The sequence below is a fragment of the Scardinius erythrophthalmus genome (assembly GCF_964197995.2).
Source record: "Scardinius erythrophthalmus genome assembly, chromosome: 19".
Classification (NCBI taxonomy): domain Eukaryota; kingdom Metazoa; phylum Chordata; class Actinopteri; order Cypriniformes; family Leuciscidae; genus Scardinius; species Scardinius erythrophthalmus.
The window spans coordinates 30,474,373-30,496,089 of NC_138239.1; the positions used below are offsets into that span (position 1 = coordinate 30,474,373).

At 36.5% G+C, this 21,717-nt stretch overlaps 2 protein-coding genes across 3 annotated transcripts; both read left to right on the top strand.

Moving 5' to 3' along the window:
- The first annotated feature begins 640 nt into the window (after window positions 1–640).
- Window positions 641–8,047, top strand: gnmt (glycine N-methyltransferase). The gene is made up of 6 exons (XM_081394425.1): window positions 641–980; window positions 3,747–3,874; window positions 3,951–4,064; window positions 4,140–4,282; window positions 4,791–4,915; window positions 6,586–8,047. The coding sequence occupies exons 1-6, from the start codon at window positions 775–777 to the stop codon at window positions 6,755–6,757; spliced, it is 888 nt and encodes a 295-aa protein (XP_081250551.1). The 5' UTR covers window positions 641–774; the 3' UTR covers window positions 6,758–8,047.
- A 1,250-nt stretch (window positions 8,048–9,297) lies between these two features.
- Window positions 9,298–19,999, top strand: lgals8b (galectin 8b). Of its 2 annotated transcripts, XM_081394115.1 has the most exons (8): window positions 9,298–9,483; window positions 9,721–9,809; window positions 10,440–10,650; window positions 10,827–10,946; window positions 11,348–11,374; window positions 11,509–11,597; window positions 11,674–11,839; window positions 19,409–19,999. In XM_081394115.1, the coding sequence occupies exons 1-8, from the start codon at window positions 9,445–9,447 to the stop codon at window positions 19,556–19,558; spliced, it is 891 nt and encodes a 296-aa protein (XP_081250241.1). In that variant the 5' UTR covers window positions 9,298–9,444; the 3' UTR covers window positions 19,559–19,999. The 2 variants fall into 2 exon arrangements, with proteins under 2 accessions (XP_081250241.1, XP_081250242.1); XM_081394116.1 differs by lacking the exon at window positions 10,827–10,946 and having other exon boundaries at window positions 9,322–9,483; window positions 19,409–19,616.
- Window positions 20,000–21,717: the final 1,718 nt, after the last annotated feature.

The window sequence follows — 21,717 nt, forward strand, 5'->3', positions numbered from 1 at the left end:
CTAATTTACTATTTCCTTCTCAATCAGTCACACTGGTGTCACTGAGTACAAGAGAGGTGAGGGGGTGGAAAGAGATTATCTGTTCAAGAATGCAAGTGCAAAAAAATTGTGCTGAGTCCAGACTTTGTCTGCTGCAACTGAAGAAAACTAATTTACAGACAGTAAATTATACATTTTCATAGCTTTATCATGACTGTAATTGGACTATTAGCCTACATCAAAATGTCAAGTAACATGTTACTTTTCAGTGTATTATCTTAAATAAGACAAACTCACAAATGAAAACAATGGACATAGAAAACAGCTATGAGACTTTTTTCTTTCCATAAATATCCATTTTAAAAACTCTCAGAGGCAGGTGTTTTTTTTTTTTTTTTTTTTTGTTTTTTTTTTTTGTTTTTTTGATAAGCACAACTTCAGACGCAAAATGTTCTAAATATATTTTAGTTCCTAAGACCCACATTTCGACATTTTGACATTTTGATTTCGACTCTTCTTGACATCTCATTTTAACCATTTAAAAATATGATGAAATACAGATCGGGTGTGTCAGCAGCCTGGCGCGTCATCACACGTCTCGGCCAATTGCAATGTAGGCGTAAGTGTATACTGGCGTCCGATTGGTCAAAAGTTTCCGTTTCAACACAGACGCAATATAAATGTCAACAGATATGTGAGCATGAAAAGAGACGCAGACTAACGAGGACAGAAAACAGGCAGGAGGTTTATTTCAGATCCGGAAGACGAACAGTTCACGTGGTGTGATAATTCAGTATGGTGGACAGTGTTTACCGTACACGCTCTCTCGGTATAGGTGCAGTTGGTCTTCCTGATCAGTATGCCGACGGTAAAGCAGCGAAAGTGTGGCAGCTGTACATTGGAGACACTCGGAGCCGGACAGAAGAGTACAAGAGCTGGGTGTTTTCCCTGCTCAGAAAACATGGGGTTGAGAGGGTGCTGGATGTAGCCTGCGGTACAGGGTATGAACTAAATAAAACTTATCAAATTAAGAAATGAATAAAACTAATAAAACTCCCTCACGTGATATCTGATGGGCAAGGCCAGGGCGACTGTAGTACTTTATTTACTCTGCTTATCTGTCCGATTGATAGGAGTGGGAGTCATTTCAGATTTAATAACGAAGCATTTAGCCTTATGGACATTTAGTCCACTGATAGATTGGTTACTGTCTTGGTTTACTCAACTCCACCTCTTAGCTACTAATCTGGGTCATGTGGGTTGGCCTTGAAGCTTTTTTGATGAGTGGAATGCCATTTGGCTAAATTACACAAAGTCAGTTTTGCAGCCAGTCCAACTTGTGCTTTTCTTTTTTTTTTTTTTTTTGTCACTGGGCCACTGGCAGCTGTATTTTAAGTGATGTTATATAAGAGCCGTTGTGTGTTCTATATTTAAAAAAAAAAAAAAAAAACGTTTTATCTTTTTGTGTAATAGATAGTCTAAATATACTTTTGAAAGATGATCCTGTAACACTTACAATAAAATTGTAATAACGTTACTTAGAATAATACTAAGCTTTTAACTAGATTAATGTATTAACTAACATGAACTAACAAATGAATGAGCAATACATATGTTACAGTATTTATTAATCTTTGTTAATGTTAGTTAATAAAAATAGTCATTGTTTGGTAGTTACTAAGATTAAATAAATTCTATAGAGGTATTGTTCATTCTTAGTTCATGTTAACTAAATGAGCAGTAGTTAACTAATGTTAAATAATAAAAACTTATTGTAAAGTGTCAATGATTTTTTTTTTTAAAGTGGCATTTGAATTTGACTGCAAAAACAAATCTGTATGACACCAAAAAAGTAATACATTATATGTTTATTGAAATATATTTTGTAGGTACAGCATAAAGAGATGAAAGAAGGCTAAGTGAAAATGGGGGCGAGGTAGTTACAAACATTTTATATATATATTTTGTGGAGTCTTAATGGACAATTGTTAACTCAGCATGACCTACAAAACCTGTTTTCTGTTTAGACGTACCTTTGAACTCCAGCCCAAACATGTTGTTCTGTTTTTCTATTGGATTACACATGCATTACATTTCCCAGAGTTTTTTGTTCATTAATGGTCTACTTGCACTGAGCTTTGTGAGGTACTTCAAATCTGAAATAAAATGGCTCTCTAGTTTCGCTGTATATGTTTACAATGTACCATTCTTGTCTTGTTCCTGAAACTCCACAAAGTTTCTGCATCCTGTAGAGACGTTTGCGCAATTTTTCACAGATTGGATTAGCAACAGACGTTTCAGACGTTTTCATGTAGCAACAGAAACACTGTTCATTCAGTACCTTATGTGCTGCTTAATATAGCACCTGTGTGTACAAAAAATTAAGTCAGCAGAAGCCTATACTAATAATCTATGGCCTGGTTTCAAAGACAGAGCTTAGATTAAGCCAGGATTAGGCCTTAGTTTAATTAGGACAATTAAGTAGCTTTTATAAACGTGCCTTAGAAACAAACATTACTGGTGTGCATCTTGAGCCAAAACAATGGCACTGACATATTTTTGGATATATCAGTGCAAGTTGGTTTCAGTTAAAACAGCTCAAACATGCATTTTAGTCTGGGACTAGTCCCCCTGTAGTCAATAATTGTATCCCTTAAAACTCATCTTTGATCACCAAAATGACATAAATAAATAAAAATTCTGTGAAAAAAAATTCTTCATGCCTTAAAATAGCTTGAATGTAACTCTACACCCTTGCTTCATTTAGTATAGGCCAGGGATGGGGAACGTCGGTCCTGGAGGGCCGCTGTCCTGCAGAGTTTAGTTCCAACCCTGATAAAAACTCACCTGCCTGTAGGCTTAGTGATCCTGAAGACATTAATTAGCTTGTTCAGGTGTGTTTGATTAGGGTTGGAACTAAACTCTGCAGGACAGCAGCCCTCCAGGACCGACGTTCCCCATCCCTGGTATACGCGGATACATTAATATACAAATTAGCCCCGCCTCCAATCACTTACACCAGCTGAGAGATCCACTCGGTCAACTTTACCATAATAAACGCTGCATAATAGCAAGTGGAAATACTGGTTTAATTCAGCCATATTTGTTTGAACCAGAAACTGATTCAGAAGAAGTGGAAGAGTGAATTTTACAAGGTCTTCTACAAGCCGATGTATCAGAATGATGATGTATTTTATGTATCGCCCTTTACAACTTGGCACATAATGGTATGCTTGACGCATAATGGTAATTAATATGATTAGCCTTTTGCTTGACTACTTTATCAAACAGCTAATAATGTGTTGCTAATGTTACAAAAAACATGTTCCCGTTCACCATCTCAGAGTTTCAACGGCTGCCTTCTAAAAATCAGTATCCTTAGAAATGCTTTGAACAACTCAGAATGTCAGTGGAGAAAGGTATATAGTTCATTATAACATCATAATATACATCATATACTGTACAAAATTCACCTGCTATATTGCTAAATGTAAATGATTTTTCATATCAACTGAAACATATACCAGGATAGCCTGGCTTCTCTTGAGACTCGCCTGCTTTGCAGCATAGTAAACGAAATGCTAAAGCCCACCGGCATGTTGACGTGATTGGTTAGTTTGTGACGTCAGAAACACCGGCGATTCCAAACCGCGTTTTTGAGACATTCTTTTGTTCACTGCAGTTTTAAGGAGAAAATACTCAGCAATGGTGTTGACATGTATATTTGCACATGGTTTTACGTTTGCACATTTTTACCTTTTTTTAAGGGTGGATTCCATCATGTTGGTAGAGGAGGGATTCAAAGTGGTTAGTGTGGATGCCAGTGACAAAATGCTGAAATATGCTCTTAAAGAGAGATGGGAGAGGAGAAAAGAGCCAGCCTTCGATAACTGGGGTAATGAAGATCTCTGTTTTGAGTGAGAATAAAAAAAAAAAAAAAAAATTTAAAGGTTTCTCCATGGTCTTTTTAGTAATTGAAGAGGCCAACTGGCTAACATTACACGAAGATGTGAAGAAACCTGGAGATGGTTTTGATGCAGTAATCTGTCTAGGGAACTCATTCGCTCATTTACCAGACTTCAAAGGTAAGAATACCAAAGCAAAATAGGTTTCAGATTTTGACAGATTTATCTAAATAACTTCTTTCTCATATCTCACAGGGGACCAGAGTGATCAGAAGCTTGCCTTGCAAAACATAGCTAGCATGGTGAAACCTGGAGGGATCCTAATTATTGACCACCGTAACTATGATTACATCCTCGAGACTGGTCAAGCGCCCCAAGGAAAGAATATTTACTATAAGGTAAAACGTCTCGGTTACTTATGCAATCCTCATTCCCTGAAGGAGGGAACTGAGAAGTTACGTCAGAACGACTGACGAATTGGGATCTCGCCTGAGAAAGTAATGTCGAACGTGACTGACTGAAAGGGAACCCAGTTGTGTACATGTAACCACATCACAGTTCACTTCATTGTGTTTTAAGAATAGCATAGACTATAATGGTGCTTGGCTTTTAACTAAAGTTATGCATTCACTTGATTGTTTGTTAGCTGCAAAAAAAATGAAAAAATATAGTCATATAAGAAGGAATTAAAAAAAAAAACATACAGTTTGACAGGATCTGTAGTTGGTGAATCATTCTATAAAATTATGCTTAAATCTGGAGTAGCTATACCATAGTATATAATAAATTATATACACTATAATGACTCATTAAGCAAGTCATATTTTTATCAATTTAAATTTAAACTTAAAAAAATTACTCTGTTGCATTCTGTGAGGCTCATATACTTAAGGACTTATGTTTCAGAGTGACCTGAGGCAGGACATATCCACCTCAGTGCTGTGGGTTAATAACAAGCCTCACATGATTACACTGGACTACACTCTAATACTGCCTCAACCAGAGGACATTCAGACTCCGCCTGAGACGAGGTACTGTGACCTTCTGGTGGGGTCAGTTTTTGGGTGGTTGTGATGCATTATCAGTGCTTAATACACTATAGGAGGCTGTACTGTACCAACTACCTCAGGGGGACTAAATGCTGTTTGGTGGGACAAACTGTAATTTGCACTACTATCTGTTCAAAATCAAATAAAAGAAACCTTGCACTGTGCATGTGTTGCTTTTTCCGGTAACACTTTATTTTAGGGTCCAATTCTCACTATTAACTAGTTGTTTATTATTAGCATGCATATTACTAGGATATTGACTGTTTTTTAGTACATATTATTGCCTTATTCTGCATGACCTTATTCTACATTTCTTAATCCATTCCTTAAGTTCCATACCTAAATTTAAAAACCTTACTAACTAATAAGCAGTAATTTAAAAAAATCATAGTTAATAGTGAGAATTGGACCCTAAACTAAAGTGTGACCCTTTTTCCTGTTGAACTGAACTTGTTTCGAACCGTGACCCCAAAACCAAGTTAAGTAGCGAACCGTGACTTCTGTGTACCATTACACCATGCAAATTCTTTTGTTTTCTAGCATATTTTGCATATTTGAATCCTTTACAGCAGTGACTATGATTTTGAGATCCATCCTTTCACACTGAGGACAATTGAGGGACTCATACGCAGGTATTACAAAAGGTTCAAACATTCAATGATGCTCCAAAAAGAAACACTATGCATTAAAAACCAGGGGTTGTAAACTTTTTGAATTTGAAGATGAAGGTAAATTGTACTTAATTTGTCTTCTGGGAGACATGTAAGTATCCTTTGTAGTTTCCGAAGGGCAGTACTATATGAAAATGTAATATTGATATTTAAACAAAATAAGAAAAATGTACATATCATCCTGTTCAAATGTTTACAGCCCCGGTTCTAAATGCATCGTGTTTCCTTCTGGAGCATCATTGAATGTTTGAACCTTTTGTAATACTTGCGTATGAGTCCCTTAGTTGTCCTCAGAGTGATGTCATACAAAAATTTACATTTTGTTATCATTTACACACCCTCATGCTGCTCCAGTCCATTCCACCATATCTATTTTTTTACATTCATTTGCAGGATATTTGTCCTCTATCTCTAAGTTTACTGAGCCAGAACAATTACCTCAGCGATTCTTGAAAACGGGGACCTTTCAGTTAATACTTATGTATATTTTTAAAACAATCAGCCATAATCATCTGAATGCTTTACAGTATGCAATAATACAGCCTCCAGTGATGTCATGCTTTAAGGGCTGAGCAAGTGTTTATTCATATGTAAATCTGTGCATGTCGCAGTTATAAAAAAGATCAGCCTTGAATTTATGAACAGATTTATGCCGGCCGGTAGCCAAACAATCAATGCATCCCTATTATATGTAAAATAATTTGTAGTTAGCATTTAAGATAAATCCAAAATTATTTGTAGAATTGGAAAGAATATGTTTAGATACTTTTTAGAGGTTCGACACAAACACTAGTTGCTTAACAGTTCTTTCAATACCTCATTACTTGTCGTTTTTGTTGATCTATTACTATTTTATATGAAATTATAAATGTGTGAATTATGAATGTGTATATTTTATATACATTGAAAATGTATGTGTGTATCAGGAATTGGTTATACATTATGTTTTTATTCATATGTTTTTTTCTTTGTGTCTTGTAGTAAATTCCGCCTTTCATACTACCCCCATCGTGTGGAGAGTTTTAAGGAGATTTTAAGAGCATCATTTTTTGGAAAATGCGAGCACAATGTATATGGTGACTTCAAGCAGTACACCCCAGGGCAAGGAGAAGCGCCCTGTTATTTCATCCATGTGGTTAAAAAGACTACTTAAAGCCACATGAATTCTGCAATTCACATTTCATCTTTACATGGAAAACTGTGTTTGTCTGTGCAAATGCCATGACGGGGCATCAGGGAATTCTTTTAGGTTTTTTTTTTTTGGAAAGTGTAAAATTGATTTAGGGATTTCATACACAGATTTGGACCTCATTTGAACTAGTAAGAGGCCCACATACTCTTAATTTTATTACTTATTATTTCCTTCATGCTTTATGAAAAAAAAATATATATTTTTTTTTTTTTTACCTTTCACATGACACATTCTTGTTCTTTAATTATTAGAAAGAATTATACCACTTCTTGTATAATTGTTTTGATATCCAGGTTCCACATTTCTACATGAGTTGGAATGAGTGTCTAAATGTAGAGCCACAATCACTTTGTATCTTCTTGAATTGCAATTCCAGAATAACTTTCCAGAATCCTTCTTTTGCGTTGAAGATTTTTCATTTACATTGTACTTTACAACAGAACATATTTAAGAGCCTGTTCACACAGAATTTTTTTTTTTTTTTTTTTTTCACTGTGCTGCTTTGTAATTGTTTTTCTAAACATGCTATGGACATCTTTGGACACTGACTCATGTCAGAATATAAAACGATAAATACATAAACACCACCTTTTCCCTCTCCCAAATATTAAATCATTGTGGATTATGCTACAATATGTAATATATTTAAAATGAATATAAATATAATTATAATAATAGTTGTGACACAATGTCACAGGTAATCACATCCATGCTATTCAGACCAACAACACTATTTGTGTTGATATTACTTTTATAAAGATTTCAATAAAAAAGTTATTTAGTAACTTGCATATTAGACACAATATTGCAAACTGACTGATAGTGAAATGAACTATTGATATGCAAAGATTAAAGTTTACTCTACTGTTTTTTTTTTATGTTTAAACTATTTTCTTGTGGAATTTTTGCCATTGTTGCTTTTGGTTTTCTTATTGGGGGCTCTAACATTATTTTCTTTTCCTCCTTGTGTCAAGTTCATAGGTAAAACATGTTTAAAAGTTGGATTAATTAAACCAATTAGTTACATTGTTAAAAAAGCAACGGTTTATGAGACCATTTGATTCAAGTAGTGCTAAGAAGTGTGAATTACTTTAAACTGCATAAAACACCATGGTAGACCAACAGAATTCACCCAAATGTTGTCCCCCAACTTGTCTGAACAAAGAACTTTGAACAATATTGATGAAATGTAAGGGTTTGTGATTTCCCATCATGAATTGCAGCATGAATAAATTATGAGGTTTGTAAGAGAATTATTGTATCTCTGTTTGCTGACCAAAAAAAAAAAAAAAAAAAGTTTTATCTTTATTATTGGTTATTTGTTGTGTTGTGATGTTAAGATCTCACCTTTTAAAAAAATTCTGCAAGATGTCACCAATCTTGAGGTTTGTGAGTCAAATGTTTAGGTCAGTGTACAAACTTGTAAAACTACTGTACATCCCAGACAACTTTGCTTTGTAAGGTGATTGCATTTTAATTTATGGGAGGAGAGTATTTAAATGAATCATGCAAGGTGATTTATTAAGGTCTGCGCTAGTCAATTTACTGGTAGCACATCTTAAACCAGATGCTAATCTGGTGGATTGTGTTGGTCATTATGGAAATGATCCAGCTGCGTCTGTTTCTTCATCCTTCCCACGGGTCATTTTGAACCCGAAATTATTATTTATTTATTTAAAATTGAAATAAATAAGAAAGTAACAAATCTTTCCCTCACTGGTCAATTTGACCTCCATAGGAATACATGGAATGTTAGGATTTTAATTTGTCAAAAAATATAAATTCTGCACTATACTATATGGCCATCTAGTGCAAAAATCATGAAACATCATGTTATATTATTTCTTTCCACAAGAGGTCGACGGAAACACCAGAGACGTCCAACGTGAGCACAGAGCACCCAATGAAAAGGGAATGTAAATTGAAAGAACGTGCTTAATTTATTATTTATTATTTATTGATAAATATCTAGTAATTTTAAGGTAGGAAAATAGATAAAATATCATCAAAATGAAATGAAATAAGCTTTCTGGACAAAATTTAAGTTTAATTTTAGGGCTTCGGGTCATCGGAAATAACGTGTTATACCTAGGTGATTCGATATTTTGGATTTATTGGTGATTCAATATTTTTTAATCATCCGCCAATTTCTAATTTCCTCTGTGTAGAGTCTTATGTTGACAAGCATGCACTTGAGTGTCATTAAGTTAATGGCTAAAAAATAAAGAAAATCATTTTTTTTTTTATAGAACTAATTTGATTTATGATTTATTTGTAATTAAATCAAGTAGCCTAAAACAACAATCTGCAGTAGCCTATATAACAATAATATGGGGGGAGGGGGGCATTATTAGACATTTTACTGTAGACTATACATCTTAAAACATGCTGTAGTCTGCGTTCATTTTATTTATAATTAAGTCGTTGCCTACTTCATATTCCTCTCGCGCAGATTTGATCTCTCTCGCGTTCGTTTTTTCAGTCTGGACCCTCCTACAAATGATGCTCAAACATGGTGTTTCAGCAGGCAGCTCCGTAGATTTTGAGACGCGCCTGTCACTCCTTTGTCAATGGAGAAAACGGGATTTTAGCAAGGCCGCGTTGTTTTGAGAACTTTAAGTATATTATTCTTAAATAGAGGAATATTAATGTCAGTCGCAAATGCAAAAAAGACGATTCTCAGTCCGGTAAGTCATCGATTTATTTATTTGAGACGCCCTTACAGCCTAAGCAAAGGCTACGACAACAATACGTAGGCTACTGTATTATAGCCTACGAAATTAACCTTTCTCAAGCGTTTGTTTGTTTGTTTGTTTGTCTGTTTGTTTTTTTAAGCATCATAATAGTAACCTAGACTGCAATAAAATGCAAAATGATTGTGTTTATAACATTATGAACGTGGTTTTTATTTTTATTTTCACCAGACTGTCCCCTTCACTGAAATTATACCGGGTGGTCTTCACCCAGGAGAGATGATTGTTATACAGGGATGTGTTCATCATGATGCTGACAGGTAAAGTCAACTCAGTACATCCGCTGGTTTACTCTAATGATAAATTACATGTTAATCTTAAAGCATGCCATATTCTTCATTCATTTTTTTTTTTTATAATTATTTATGATTAAGGTTCTATGCCCGCTGTGTCCCAGATTCATTTAATGTAGTGAACACTATCGTCTGCTGCATATGGAACCGTCTGAATGTTCCACCCACAAATTACAATGCAAACGTATAAGCAATGTCAAATAATTCATTCATTCAAGTGATTTTTTAGTTTTATATATTTAGGACTATGGCATGTTCACATACACTGTTAATTGTCTCACAATGATATGCTATGGGTGGACTCCCCCCCAATTTTATAAATAAGAATTTACTATACAATTCACCTAAATTTTCACATTTAAAAGTTGTGGTACAGCCAGGTGAGATTCACTACAGGTGGTATTTTAGCAATAACTCCATTTATATGAATACAGTATACTCAATTAAAAACCCTATATTTCACCTAAATGTTATTTTCTCATTTCAGTTGTCGTAGTAGGTTCCAAGTGATCACATTGACGTAGGCTTACTACAAATGAGGCCTACTAAAAAGGGAGGTACAAATATTTCAGTGTAATACAATATGTGCTTCCATAGGTTTCAGTTTGATATGACATGTGGCTGCAGCACAAAGCCACGGGCGGATGTTGCCTTTCACTTCAATCCCCGCTTCAGCAGCTCTCCACAGATCGTGTGCAACACTTTACAACACGAAAACTGGGGAAAAGAAGAAAATATGGACCTCATGCCTTTTAAACAAGGAGCTACCTTTGAGACCATTATCTTGGTACTTTGTGATGTTTTCAAAGTGAGTGTGAAACATTATATCAGGTTTTTATTATATTAGCTAGTTAACAGTCTTCAGCCTATCTGGTTTCAAGCATTTAAACCCAGATATTAATTATTATTCTTAGTAGTTGTTGTAATAGAGATATTTCCAGAGAGAAATTTTTGATTTGTTAAGTGACAGGAATTTACTTGTAGGTAGCAGTAAATGGCATTCACATTTTGGAGTATGAACACAGAATTCCTCTTGAGATGGTCGACACATTTTCAGTCTCTGGAAAAGTAGACCTGCATGCCATTGGCTTTATCCCTGACTCAGTAAGTGACAAACACTACTATTCAAAAAATGTGGACACACCTACTCATTCTTTATTATTCATTTCATCATTATTACATTCCAAATGTTAGTATAATAGTTAACACTCAAGTATGGGAATGATATAGTGACCAAAAATATATATCTTTTTAAAAACATAGTAGCCACCCTGACCCTGTCCTTAGATTACAGTGCACAGACTGGCCAACTTTGAGGTTTTTAAACAGTATTATACAGTTAGTTCAGCTCCATGTATGCATAATTAATATCATTTGGGCATAATTTATATCACAATTTATATTTGTATACAAAACATAAGGATAAAGCTGAAAATGATGTTGATGAAAAGGGTAAATAATATGCATTTCAACTTTGCAATGACATATTTTCTGTTTTTGCACAGGCAATATTTTCAAAATCAGATGACCAAGTAAGTTTAGCATCCCTGCACCTGACATCAACAACTGATTTTGCATAATTCATTTTTTTCTTATTAATGAAAAAAATGCACTTCATATTAACATGAAAAATACATGACTCACAACATGAACTGTGATTTTGCAGAGCATACCCTACAAGGGCAGTTTACTTAGAGGAGTCATTCCAGGGCAGCATATAACAATCAAAGGGCATATCAGCTTATTCCCTCACAGGTAGTAGATACTTAACTTATCTTTTGTACAGTTTTTGCCTTTGACATCTAATTATCTTGTTTTGTCTTTTCTCAAGTTTCACTGTTAACCTAAGGTGTAGCCAATCAAACAACATCGCCCTGCACCTTAACTCACACATCAAATCTGGCATGCTTATCAGGAACTCTCTTCTCAGCCAGTCATGGGGGCCAGAGGAGCGTGAACTGCCATACTTTCCCTTTTCAGCTGGAAACTACTTTGAGGTACCTCTGACCTTTGCTTGGAAGCATGGCATTAGTTTTCACTGTTATGCTAATGATACTCAGCTGTATATTTCTTTGAGCCCTGACGAAACCTACCAATTTACAAAATTAACGGAATGCATAGCTAATATAAAAAACTGGATGACTAGTAATTTCCTACTACTTAATTCTGAAAAAAACTGAGATTCTAATTATTGGACCAAAAACCTCCGCACATAATAACCTAGAATACTGTCTAACACACAGATATTTTTTATAGCATGTTAAAATGGTCACTTTTTGAGGGTGAGCAAAAACAGTTTATGTGTGTCCCTTTAAAGGGTTAGTTTACCCAAAAATGAAAATTATGTCAGTAATTACTCACCCTCATGTTGTTCCAACCCCGTAAGACTTTTGTTCATCTTCGGAACACAAATTAAGATATCTTTGATTAAATCTGAGAGCTGTCTCACTCCTCCATAGGCTTCTATGTTATTGAAACTTGCCAGCCCAGAAAAGTTAGTTTTTTAGACAATGTTTAAAATAGTCCAAGTGATTACAGTGGCTCAAACTTAAGTTTATCAAGCGACGAGAATACTTTTGTTTGCAAAAAAAATAAAAATAACGACTTTATTCAACTATTCATTTTCTTCTATGTGGGCCTCTGAGTTAGTTCACATAGTGTAACAGCGTAGCGCTTCTGTGTTGTACGTCAGCGCTTCTGTGTTGTACTTCACACACATCACACACATGACCAGCAACATGAGGGTGAGTAATTACTGACAGAATTTTCATTTTTGGGTGAACTAACCCTTTAAATGCAAATGAGCTGCTGCTCCCGGCACAGAGGGCGGAGCTTGTTTGCAGCTCCGATTACCTCACACAGACATGCACTCAAAAATTTCAAAAACTTTTAGCATTTTATGTTCAAACTGGAGTCGGACAAAGATGGAGAGACTCAAGAAGAAGTAACAACATGTAGAACACAACTGGACGTTTCTGAATGGTTAGTTGATGAATGTATGTAGCTGATGTGGAGTTAACTATCTTCTTGTCATTGATTCATTGATACTAATCAATCTATAAATCGCGTTCCCGGAGTTAGGGTTTATGTAAATTTTAGGGGTTGTGATGTCACTAACCTGGGAAGAAGCTCATTGTAGTCCCTATCAGCTGTTTGTTGTAGTCCTTAAAAAGCGATTTGTGTAAAAGAAAATATCTCCCCTTAGCTTTGAACTTTGAGCGTTGTTACTTTGCAGATGTTGTTTATGCTCAAACAGCAACATTACACACTAACTAAAGATAAAAAAGTGAAATCATAATCAACCAACCCTTTAAAAAAATATTTCTAAATAACGATATATGCTCTCAATGACAAATGCGGAACAGTTAGTTCATGCGTTCATGACCTCAAGGCTAGATTTTTGTAATGTTCTTATGGGTGGTTGCCCTGTACGCTTAATAAACAAACTCCAGCTGGTCCAAAACGCTGCAGCTAGAGTTCTTACTAGAACCAGGAAGTATGACCATATCATCCCGGTTCTGTCAACACTGCATTGGCTCCCTATTAAACATTGTATACATTTTAAAATATTGCTGATTACTTACAAAGCACTAAATGGTTTAGCTCCCAAGTACTTGAGCGAGCTCTTAACGCATTATAGTCCTTCACGTCTATAGCGATCTCAAAATTCTGGCTAGTTGATAATACCTAGAATATCAAAATCGACTGCTGGCGGTAGATCCTTTTCCTATTCAGCACCAAAACTTTGGAACAGTCTTCCTAACATTGTCCAGGAAGCAGACACTCTCAGTTTAAATCTAGACTAAAAACACATCTCTTAGGTCAGCCGGAACCGGGAACACTTCCCATAACACCTGATGTACTCGTTATATCATAAGAAGAATGGCGTCTACGCTAATATTAGTCTCTCTGTTTATCCCGAGGTTTACCGTAGTCCGCCGGATCCAGGCTGTATCCAGATCTGATGAAGGAACTGCGCCTGGATATGACGACAACGCAGTCCTGAAGTGTCAACTAGTCTCTCCCCTGTGAAGGCCTCCTTCCCTTCCCTTTTCTTCTGTACAGATAAAACGTTATAAAAATGATTCCAGTTCACATCGATCCGCGGAAACGACTTAAAATTCGGTATTATGCAGGCCAGATTAGTAATTTGCCGATGTCAACTTGTAAAGAAAGACTACGCGCCTGCGCACATATTATATTCAAATGCGCATACATAGACTAATCACATGATATGCATGTGCACGCTGTCGCCGTTTTCACAGGATTCACGTTTTTTAAGTTTACATGGAGATGATAACGTTTTTCAAAAAAATTCAAAACTTACGCCTTGGAACCTGTTTCAAAGTTTTCTGTTCTCAGTTAAAACGGTGTTGTGTAAGCGGCCCCTAAGTTAATAACTAATGATCTTTGCAATGAAAGTGAGTCAATCAAAAACTATCTTTAGCTGGACAACAACTTTATTCTAGAGCTGCTGTAAAGCCACAACAATCTCTGTTACTTTTAATTTCCCATTATCACTGTAAAGCTGCTTTGAAACAATCTATATTGATAAAAGCGCTATATAAATGGAGGTGACTTGACCTATGCCACCTATGTAGACTCTATACATATATATATATATATATAATATATATATATATATATATATATATATATATATATATATATATACATTTATAATATACATTATGAGCAATATCACACGAGTAGCCATACGATACGATATAATAATAATAATTCATGACATTTATATAGCTCTTTTCTCTGCACTCAAAGCACTTTACATAGAAGGGGGGAATCTCCTCAACCACCACCAATGATATGGCTGTATATAATCTGCACGGCTGTGATTCGGCTGTAGGCACGAGGATGGAGGCCTGATATACAGCCAAATCACATGGCTATGAGTGTGATACTACATTTATACTGTACAACAGTTCGACAGCACAAGTGTGTAAATAAATAAGAAACAACAACAGTGTGTCTTTAAAAACCCTCTTTTATGTGGAACTACTTCCTTGTTCCATGGATTCAAATCTCAAGTTGACAGTTTGATAGTTGTGCCCAAGCCTCTGTTACTAATTCTAAAATGAATCCATCAAAACTTTATTAGCGAGATTCTGGTTTGCTTTATCCAGCCTAGAAACATTGTTTTTTACATCATCTGGCCATGACTGAGCTCATGTTTAAAGCTAAACGTACACCAGAATGAATAATTAAGTGAAAACCGGCCGCGAGTCACTATCATCTCTGATGTAATAAGACTGGTTTTCTTTACATTAGCACCGTTTTGGACTGATTGTTTGAATGCATTCGCTTACTGGATAATTGGACTGAAAACTTTCCCGGAGTTTGGCAGCTTAAAATTATCTGATCGCGCCATTGTAGTGATAAACTACCGACTCCCAAGACCAACTAACTGTGTGACGTAAATGACTTATGCTTACCATAATGCTTTTTCGCTATACCCTCACACACATTCACTACTCTCTTCTGCCGCTGCTGCTATTAATAATATTAATAATTATATTATTTAATAATATTTAGTAATAATTGCACACTGCTGCTGCACAAATACAAATACTACAAATACAAATACTGCGCTATTCTCCATTGAATAGGTGAAAACATAATTGAATCCTTAATTCATTTTAACGAGTTCATATACCAGCCATGCTTTGCCACTAAAATACAGCTGCCCCTGTTAATATTATTTGCGAACATTATAATTAGAATTTATTATCCATGCTGCTGCTGTTAATATTCATTAACATGGCAATCTGAATTTGCTATGCATGCTGCTGCTGTTTATAATATTCTCTAACTTTGCCGTCTGAATTTGTAATGCATGCTCCTGCCATTAGTATTAATTGCTAAAATTTCAATCTGAATTATTATGCATAATGCTACAATTTCATTGTACAAAACACCATACAAACAAAGGCGATCTGACCAGAAAATTACATAGCGTGGTTCTGGAATTACCATGCATCTGAAATCAGATGCACTAGAAATAAAAATTAAACAAAGCCCTTAAATAATATTGAAAGCGTTGTTGGAGATTTTGAGCGAATATGGTGCTTTTTTCTCACATCGACGAAATAAACTGCTTGCTGCTGCTGCTATATAGACATGATAATATTGGGGCGGCTGGGGCGGCAGTAGGTTGTCTACAAACCGGAAGGTAGGTGGTTCAATCCCCGGTTCCACCTGACCAAGTGTCGAGGTGTCCGTGAGCAAGACACCTAAGACGAGCTGGATGGCACCTTGCATGGCTGACACCGCCGTCAGTGAATGAATGGGTGAATGTGAGGCAATATGTAAAGCGCTTTGGAGGCCATGGGTCTGTTGAAAGCGCTATATAAATGCAGTCCATTTACCATAACGTAAACACTGCAGTGTATATTCTTAATAATTCACTCCTATCTCAAATGCAAGACAAGTAAAAACCATGACGCTTGGTTTTAGAACTGTATATTTGCTAGTTTATAAATTAAAAGTTGACGAATGCACCAAGATAAGGAATAAAAGATTTTCACTTATCTAGATTTGACTTTCAAAGGAACTCTGAAAACACACTGCAAAATGTCACATTTTGTTGCTGCTGTAGTCAGTTCACAACAAAGGAGATAATAAACAAAAACGGTGATGATCTGACATTGAGTCAACATTCGGAACTCGAGACGAAATGACAACCATTTTACCATTTCTGCCGTTTAAAGTGAGCAGCGTGTCATAACAACAGAGATGTTCACACCACAAGTGCTCAGGGCCATTTTGAATTAGGCTATTGTTTTTCTACTCTGCTCGCTTGCATCTTTGTACAGACTTCAGAAGGATCCCACGTCAGGAACAAGTGGATTGTTTATTTTTAATGGCGTCTTATGTTTAACTGTAAACCAAATAAGTATCTCCAATAAGATAATGACTTGAATTAGGAAGCAAAATTCTACTGAAGACCTAACAAAATTGTATGGGTAAAATTGTATGACATATTTACCCATAAGGCAAGGCAAGGCAAGGCAAGTTTATTTATATAGCACATTTCATACACAATGGCAATTCAAAGTGCTTTACATAGAAGAAATTAAAATAATAAAAAGAAATAAGAATAATTAAAACAGTTTAGAAAAATAAAAAATAAAATACAGTACAGTACAAACAGTCGGACGAACATTGGCACAGTGCTCATTCATTAAATGCATAGCTAAACAGAAGTGTTTTGAGTCTGGATTTGAAAGTGACTATTGTAGGAGCACGTCTGATCTCCTCTGGAAGCTGGTTCCATCTGCGGCTGGCATAATAGCTAAAAGCGGACTCGCCATGCTTTGAGTGAACTCTTATCTTGGTGCATTCGTCAACTTTTAATTTATAAACTAGCAAATATACAGTTCTAAAACCAAGCGTCATGGTTTTTACTTGTCTTGCATTTGAGATAGGAGTGAATTATTAAGAATATACACTGCAGTGTTTACGTTATGGTAAATGGACTGCATTTATATAGCGCTTTCAACAGACCCATGGCCTCCAAAGCGCTTTACATATTGCCTCACATTCACCCATTCATTCACTGACTGAAACTAAGAGACATGTAACATGAAGACGAGACATGTTTCAAAGGTCATAGATGTTTTTCAAAGAACTTGTTCATGTCTATTAGACACATGTAGAAAGAACAAAGAAATACCAGGTTCCCATTACTTCTCTTTCTTTGCACTGAGCAATTAACACAAACATGTTTAGATTTTTGCATGACAGGGCAGCTCTTCTGAAAATGCTAAATGTACATTTATTATTTATTATTAGGCTACATTATAGTTTGTCTCTCTCTCTGCCCATTTTGATGAAGCTAAATTCTCAATAAAACTGTTTTCATTGGTATATTTTACTGTTTCTGTTGTCAAACAACGGAATGAATATGAAATGGTGACTGAAACGCGACCCATTAAGACATAACCAGCTCTCCCTTCCAAGATGTTAATCTGCACAATAATCCTGATAATCGAGCCGTCGTCTGATGAAATCAAATACACATAAGATAAACACAATATCTGTTTTGCGATTTCGGCTGTACTTGCATGTAAAATTAGAGAAGCAACATCATATCTGTGTTTAACTGAATTAAAGCGCTGCTCCTCTCTCCAGCGCGAGACGCAGAGAGAGAGCGAGAGAGAGAGGGGCGCGCGCGCGTGCTGGGAGAGCAGTACAGGCGGTACCGGTAGATTCTCAGAAACTAAATAAGGTTTGGGCGCTTTGTTGAAGGGAAAAAATCGCTAAATGGGTCTGCAATGTCGCGAAGTTGGCAACACTGTGTATCTCCATTTCTCCAACTAGGTTTTGGGGCACGGGTCAAACAGAAAATACGCGCTGCGTTAATCGAGCGTTAAAAAAAATAGTGCCGTTAATATGATTTTGCGTTAACGCGTTATTAACGCGCTAACTTTGACAGCCCTAAAAGAAAGACACTGAGAAGTGGTTTATGTAACCCTATGGTCATTCCAACTAAAAGAAAATAGTTTAGTGCTCTTCTAGTTACATAGCCGGATAGAAATACATACAAATGAAAATCAAGACATCCATGTTCAAACACTTAAAGGGGAATAAGCTGGACCCAGTTTTGTAAATATGTCATTTTATTGTTTAACAGTTCAAATTGGGGAAAGAAATTATACTCTGGTATAATGGTTCACTTACGATAAATAATTTAATCAGAGAAAGTATATAGTATTTCAACAATGGCAGGAAAGGGAATAACAGCTATGTATAGGCTAGTATATATTTTGGACAAATAAATCAAGAGCTGTATTTTTAGTTGAGGGATTACTACACCAAGAAAAGGAAAACTTCAGAGAATCAGGATGTAATAGTTACTATATAATTAGGGTTAGGTAGGTTAGTGCACAACAAATGAGATAATAAACCAAAACGGAGATGATTTGACATTGATTCGACATTTGGCACAACACCAGACCCCACCTTAGTTTCAACCAGACCGCGAGACAAAATGGTTTAGGGTTAGCTGCATGTAAATATGCATAATTTGCTGTTATTACTATAGTAAGTACATTTAAGATATGTAACAGTACCTATCTTATAAATGAAGTGTTACCCCAGATTCATTTTAGAAACTTTGGTCTGAGAATAAGAATCGAAAGAAAAATAATAATCCTAAATAGTAGACCCAACATGTCCCTGCTGAAAAATCCAGCATTGCTGGTCACCAGCATAAGGAATGTTTTGCATTTTGGACCAGCGTGGGATGCTGGTTGCTGGTCCCCTGCATGGGAAGCGGAAGTGCTGGTGCAGCTCAGTTTTGCTTGACCAGCTTCAGCACTTTAACTGCTCGAACCAGCATAAACCTGTCTGGACCAATATGCTGGTTTATACTGGATTTTTCAGCAATAGTTTAGCACATTGCTAGCATGTTTCTAATGTAGCATGATTCTAGCATGTTCTATCAAACATTTGAGTTACTTTATTTGTCTTCAGAAGCAAGAATTGTGTATTTGTGAAATGGTATATCAATAAACTTTTTTTTTTTTTTTTTTGCTTCATCTTGTCAGATGATCATCCTATGTCAGCTTCATCAGTTTAAGATAGCAGTTAACGGATCCCACCTGCTGGATTACAAGCACAGAGTGCAGGACTTGACCTCCATTGATCAGCTGGAGATTCTGGGTGACGTGGAACTGCAGAATGTTCAATTGTGGTGAGATGTAAAACAACAGAAGGATATTTAGATTATTCCTCACTTTTCAGTCCAGTGTTCCTCAGCCAACACACGGTTTTAAACAGGGATGCACAATACCGGTATCAGTATCGGGTCCGATACTATGCTTGTGTACTCTCGTACTCATTAAAATGCTCCGATACCATACAGCTTGTGACAAAGAAACACAGACAACAGAGAAAACAGAGAACAGAATGGATATATCGGAGAAGGATGTCGATGAAGTAAATGTTTAAAAACGAAAACAAATATTTACGCCAAGATAGCTGGTGTGCACGAGCTGATAAGCGAAACGCGGAGTGGATTGAGTGCTCAGCGGCACAGACCCGCAAGCTTATTGAGCGCTTCCCTTTTCCCAGACATTGCTGGAAAGTTTGTAGTTCGGTCGGATATGTCAATAGCAAATAAAGTAAAACAAGGCACATATTTAACATTTGCTAACATTTAAACATAATAATGAATCAATGTTTTTGGACTGATCAGTTCAATTAATGGTTCAATTGCTCCCTCATAAAGACAGTCACCTGTCACCCCCTACTGGCTTAATGATGCAAATTGTGCAAACACAGACAAGCAGAGTGATACATACGGTAAGAAAAGTCCCAGTGCTGATACTGGCGAAATATTCAAACACATTCGAGGTATATAAATATATATTTATACAATAATACTATTACGGAAATATATTTAATAGGTGCTTGTGCTGTTAAATTGAGCTTATAGTTTCCACTGTAATAGCACAGAACATATATCTGTGTTAAATAGGAATACATTGTAATAATGTAAATCTCATCCTGGGCACAGTATGCAATACCTGCTCTTCTTCTCATAAAGCCCGTCTACTTTGGATTTGATTGGTCATCTCAAACATTTTGATATTGACGAGCAGTGTTGTTAGTCTGCTGAAGCACCTCAGATGAGGTTGTTTATCGTGGCGATGTACAATATCATTGCAGCACCAAAGTAGAGTTAATATTAGGCAATTATTTCACAACCTTTATTATGTACACTTCGAAAAATTACACACTTCGGGGACCTCAATGGTGGGTACGGCCCTGATTACAGGACAAGAAGATTACTGTGTGCAAACATCCGAAGCTCGCACCTAGTAAGCCGCATTTAGACAGTGCTTGAATACTGAATTCAATTCTTGAAGTCTTCTTGCACTTGAACTGAATTCACCCTAAATTGCCCGTACTGGCGAGTATTCTAGTAAACATAGTTGGTAATATCCTAACTGAACGTAAACAGTTGAGAAATAAAACGCATGTATGACATGCGTTTGAGTGTCACTCATCTTAAAGGGACAGCACAGCTTAATAAACCTGCTACTGATGTTAATCAAACAAAGGACAAAAAATAAATCACTAATTGCTCTTGACTGAATGACTTTAGTAACTTTAAAGGGTAACTAAACCCCTGGTCAGAGCCTGACTCCACCCACTGTCAATATTTGAAAAATGCTAGAAAAGTGGGCAGACCCCAGCGGAGAGAGAGGGGACGAACCGTGAGCGGGGGGGCGTACACCTGAGAGTCCTGCTGTCAGACTCTAAAATGGAGTTTGCTCACAGGTTCGCAAGACGACGTAAATATGCATCTGATGAGTTTTATCAGAGCCCGTCATTCTCTGGTTTTATCAAGTTGATGTCAATAGCGCGCTCTCTCTATAGGCATATTCATATTTTGCCGCTATGTGAAAAAATCCAGCAAAATGCGCCGACGCGTTTGTCGACCCCAGAGGAATAACTTTAGCCTAACCATAAATGGTGATTAAATATGATCACTCACATCAAGACGCCGCTGCTGTGGTGGAGTCACTGCGTCGCTTTTCAACGCGAGCTGTGTGGAGAAGCCCATTTCCACCTCTATTGCGTTGGAGAAGCAATCCCGCGAAAATACATGTTTCACACTCACGGTCTTCCAGGTCAAGTGCATGCAAACACTGGCGCCTATTTTCCAAGTCTGCTGGAAAGTTATGCAGTCCAGCAGTGCTGTTGCACCCAGCAACACTACTCCTACGTACCCTCCTGACCACTGTACACAGATAAATCTACACTAGCTCATACCAAGGGCGTGGTGAGCTCGTACCAGGGGCGTGGTAGAGCTGGAACCTGCTTACGTCACCTGCCACCTTTTACGTCA

What these genes read in the sequence shown, in the direction of transcription:
- gnmt (XM_081394425.1), top strand. Translation starts at nt 775, where the DNA reads ATGGTGGACAGTGTTTACCGTACACGCTCTCTCGGTATAGGTGCAGTT. An exon ending in GCCAGCCTTCGATAACTGGG is followed by an intron (nt 3,875 to 3,950) that starts GTAATGAAGATC and finishes TGGTCTTTTTAG; the next exon opens with TAATTGAAGAGGCCAACTGG. An exon ending in GAAAGAATATTTACTATAAG is followed by an intron (nt 4,283 to 4,790) that starts GTAAAACGTCTC and finishes CTTATGTTTCAG; the next exon opens with AGTGACCTGAGGCAGGACAT.
- lgals8b (XM_081394115.1), top strand. Translation starts at nt 9,445, where the DNA reads ATGTCAGTCGCAAATGCAAAAAAGACGATTCTCAGTCCG. An exon ending in AAAAGACGATTCTCAGTCCG is followed by an intron (nt 9,484 to 9,720) that starts GTAAGTCATCGA and finishes TATTTTCACCAG; the next exon opens with ACTGTCCCCTTCACTGAAAT. An exon ending in TTGGCTTTATCCCTGACTCA is followed by an intron (nt 10,947 to 11,347) that starts GTAAGTGACAAA and finishes GTTTTTGCACAG; the next exon opens with GCAATATTTTCAAAATCAGA.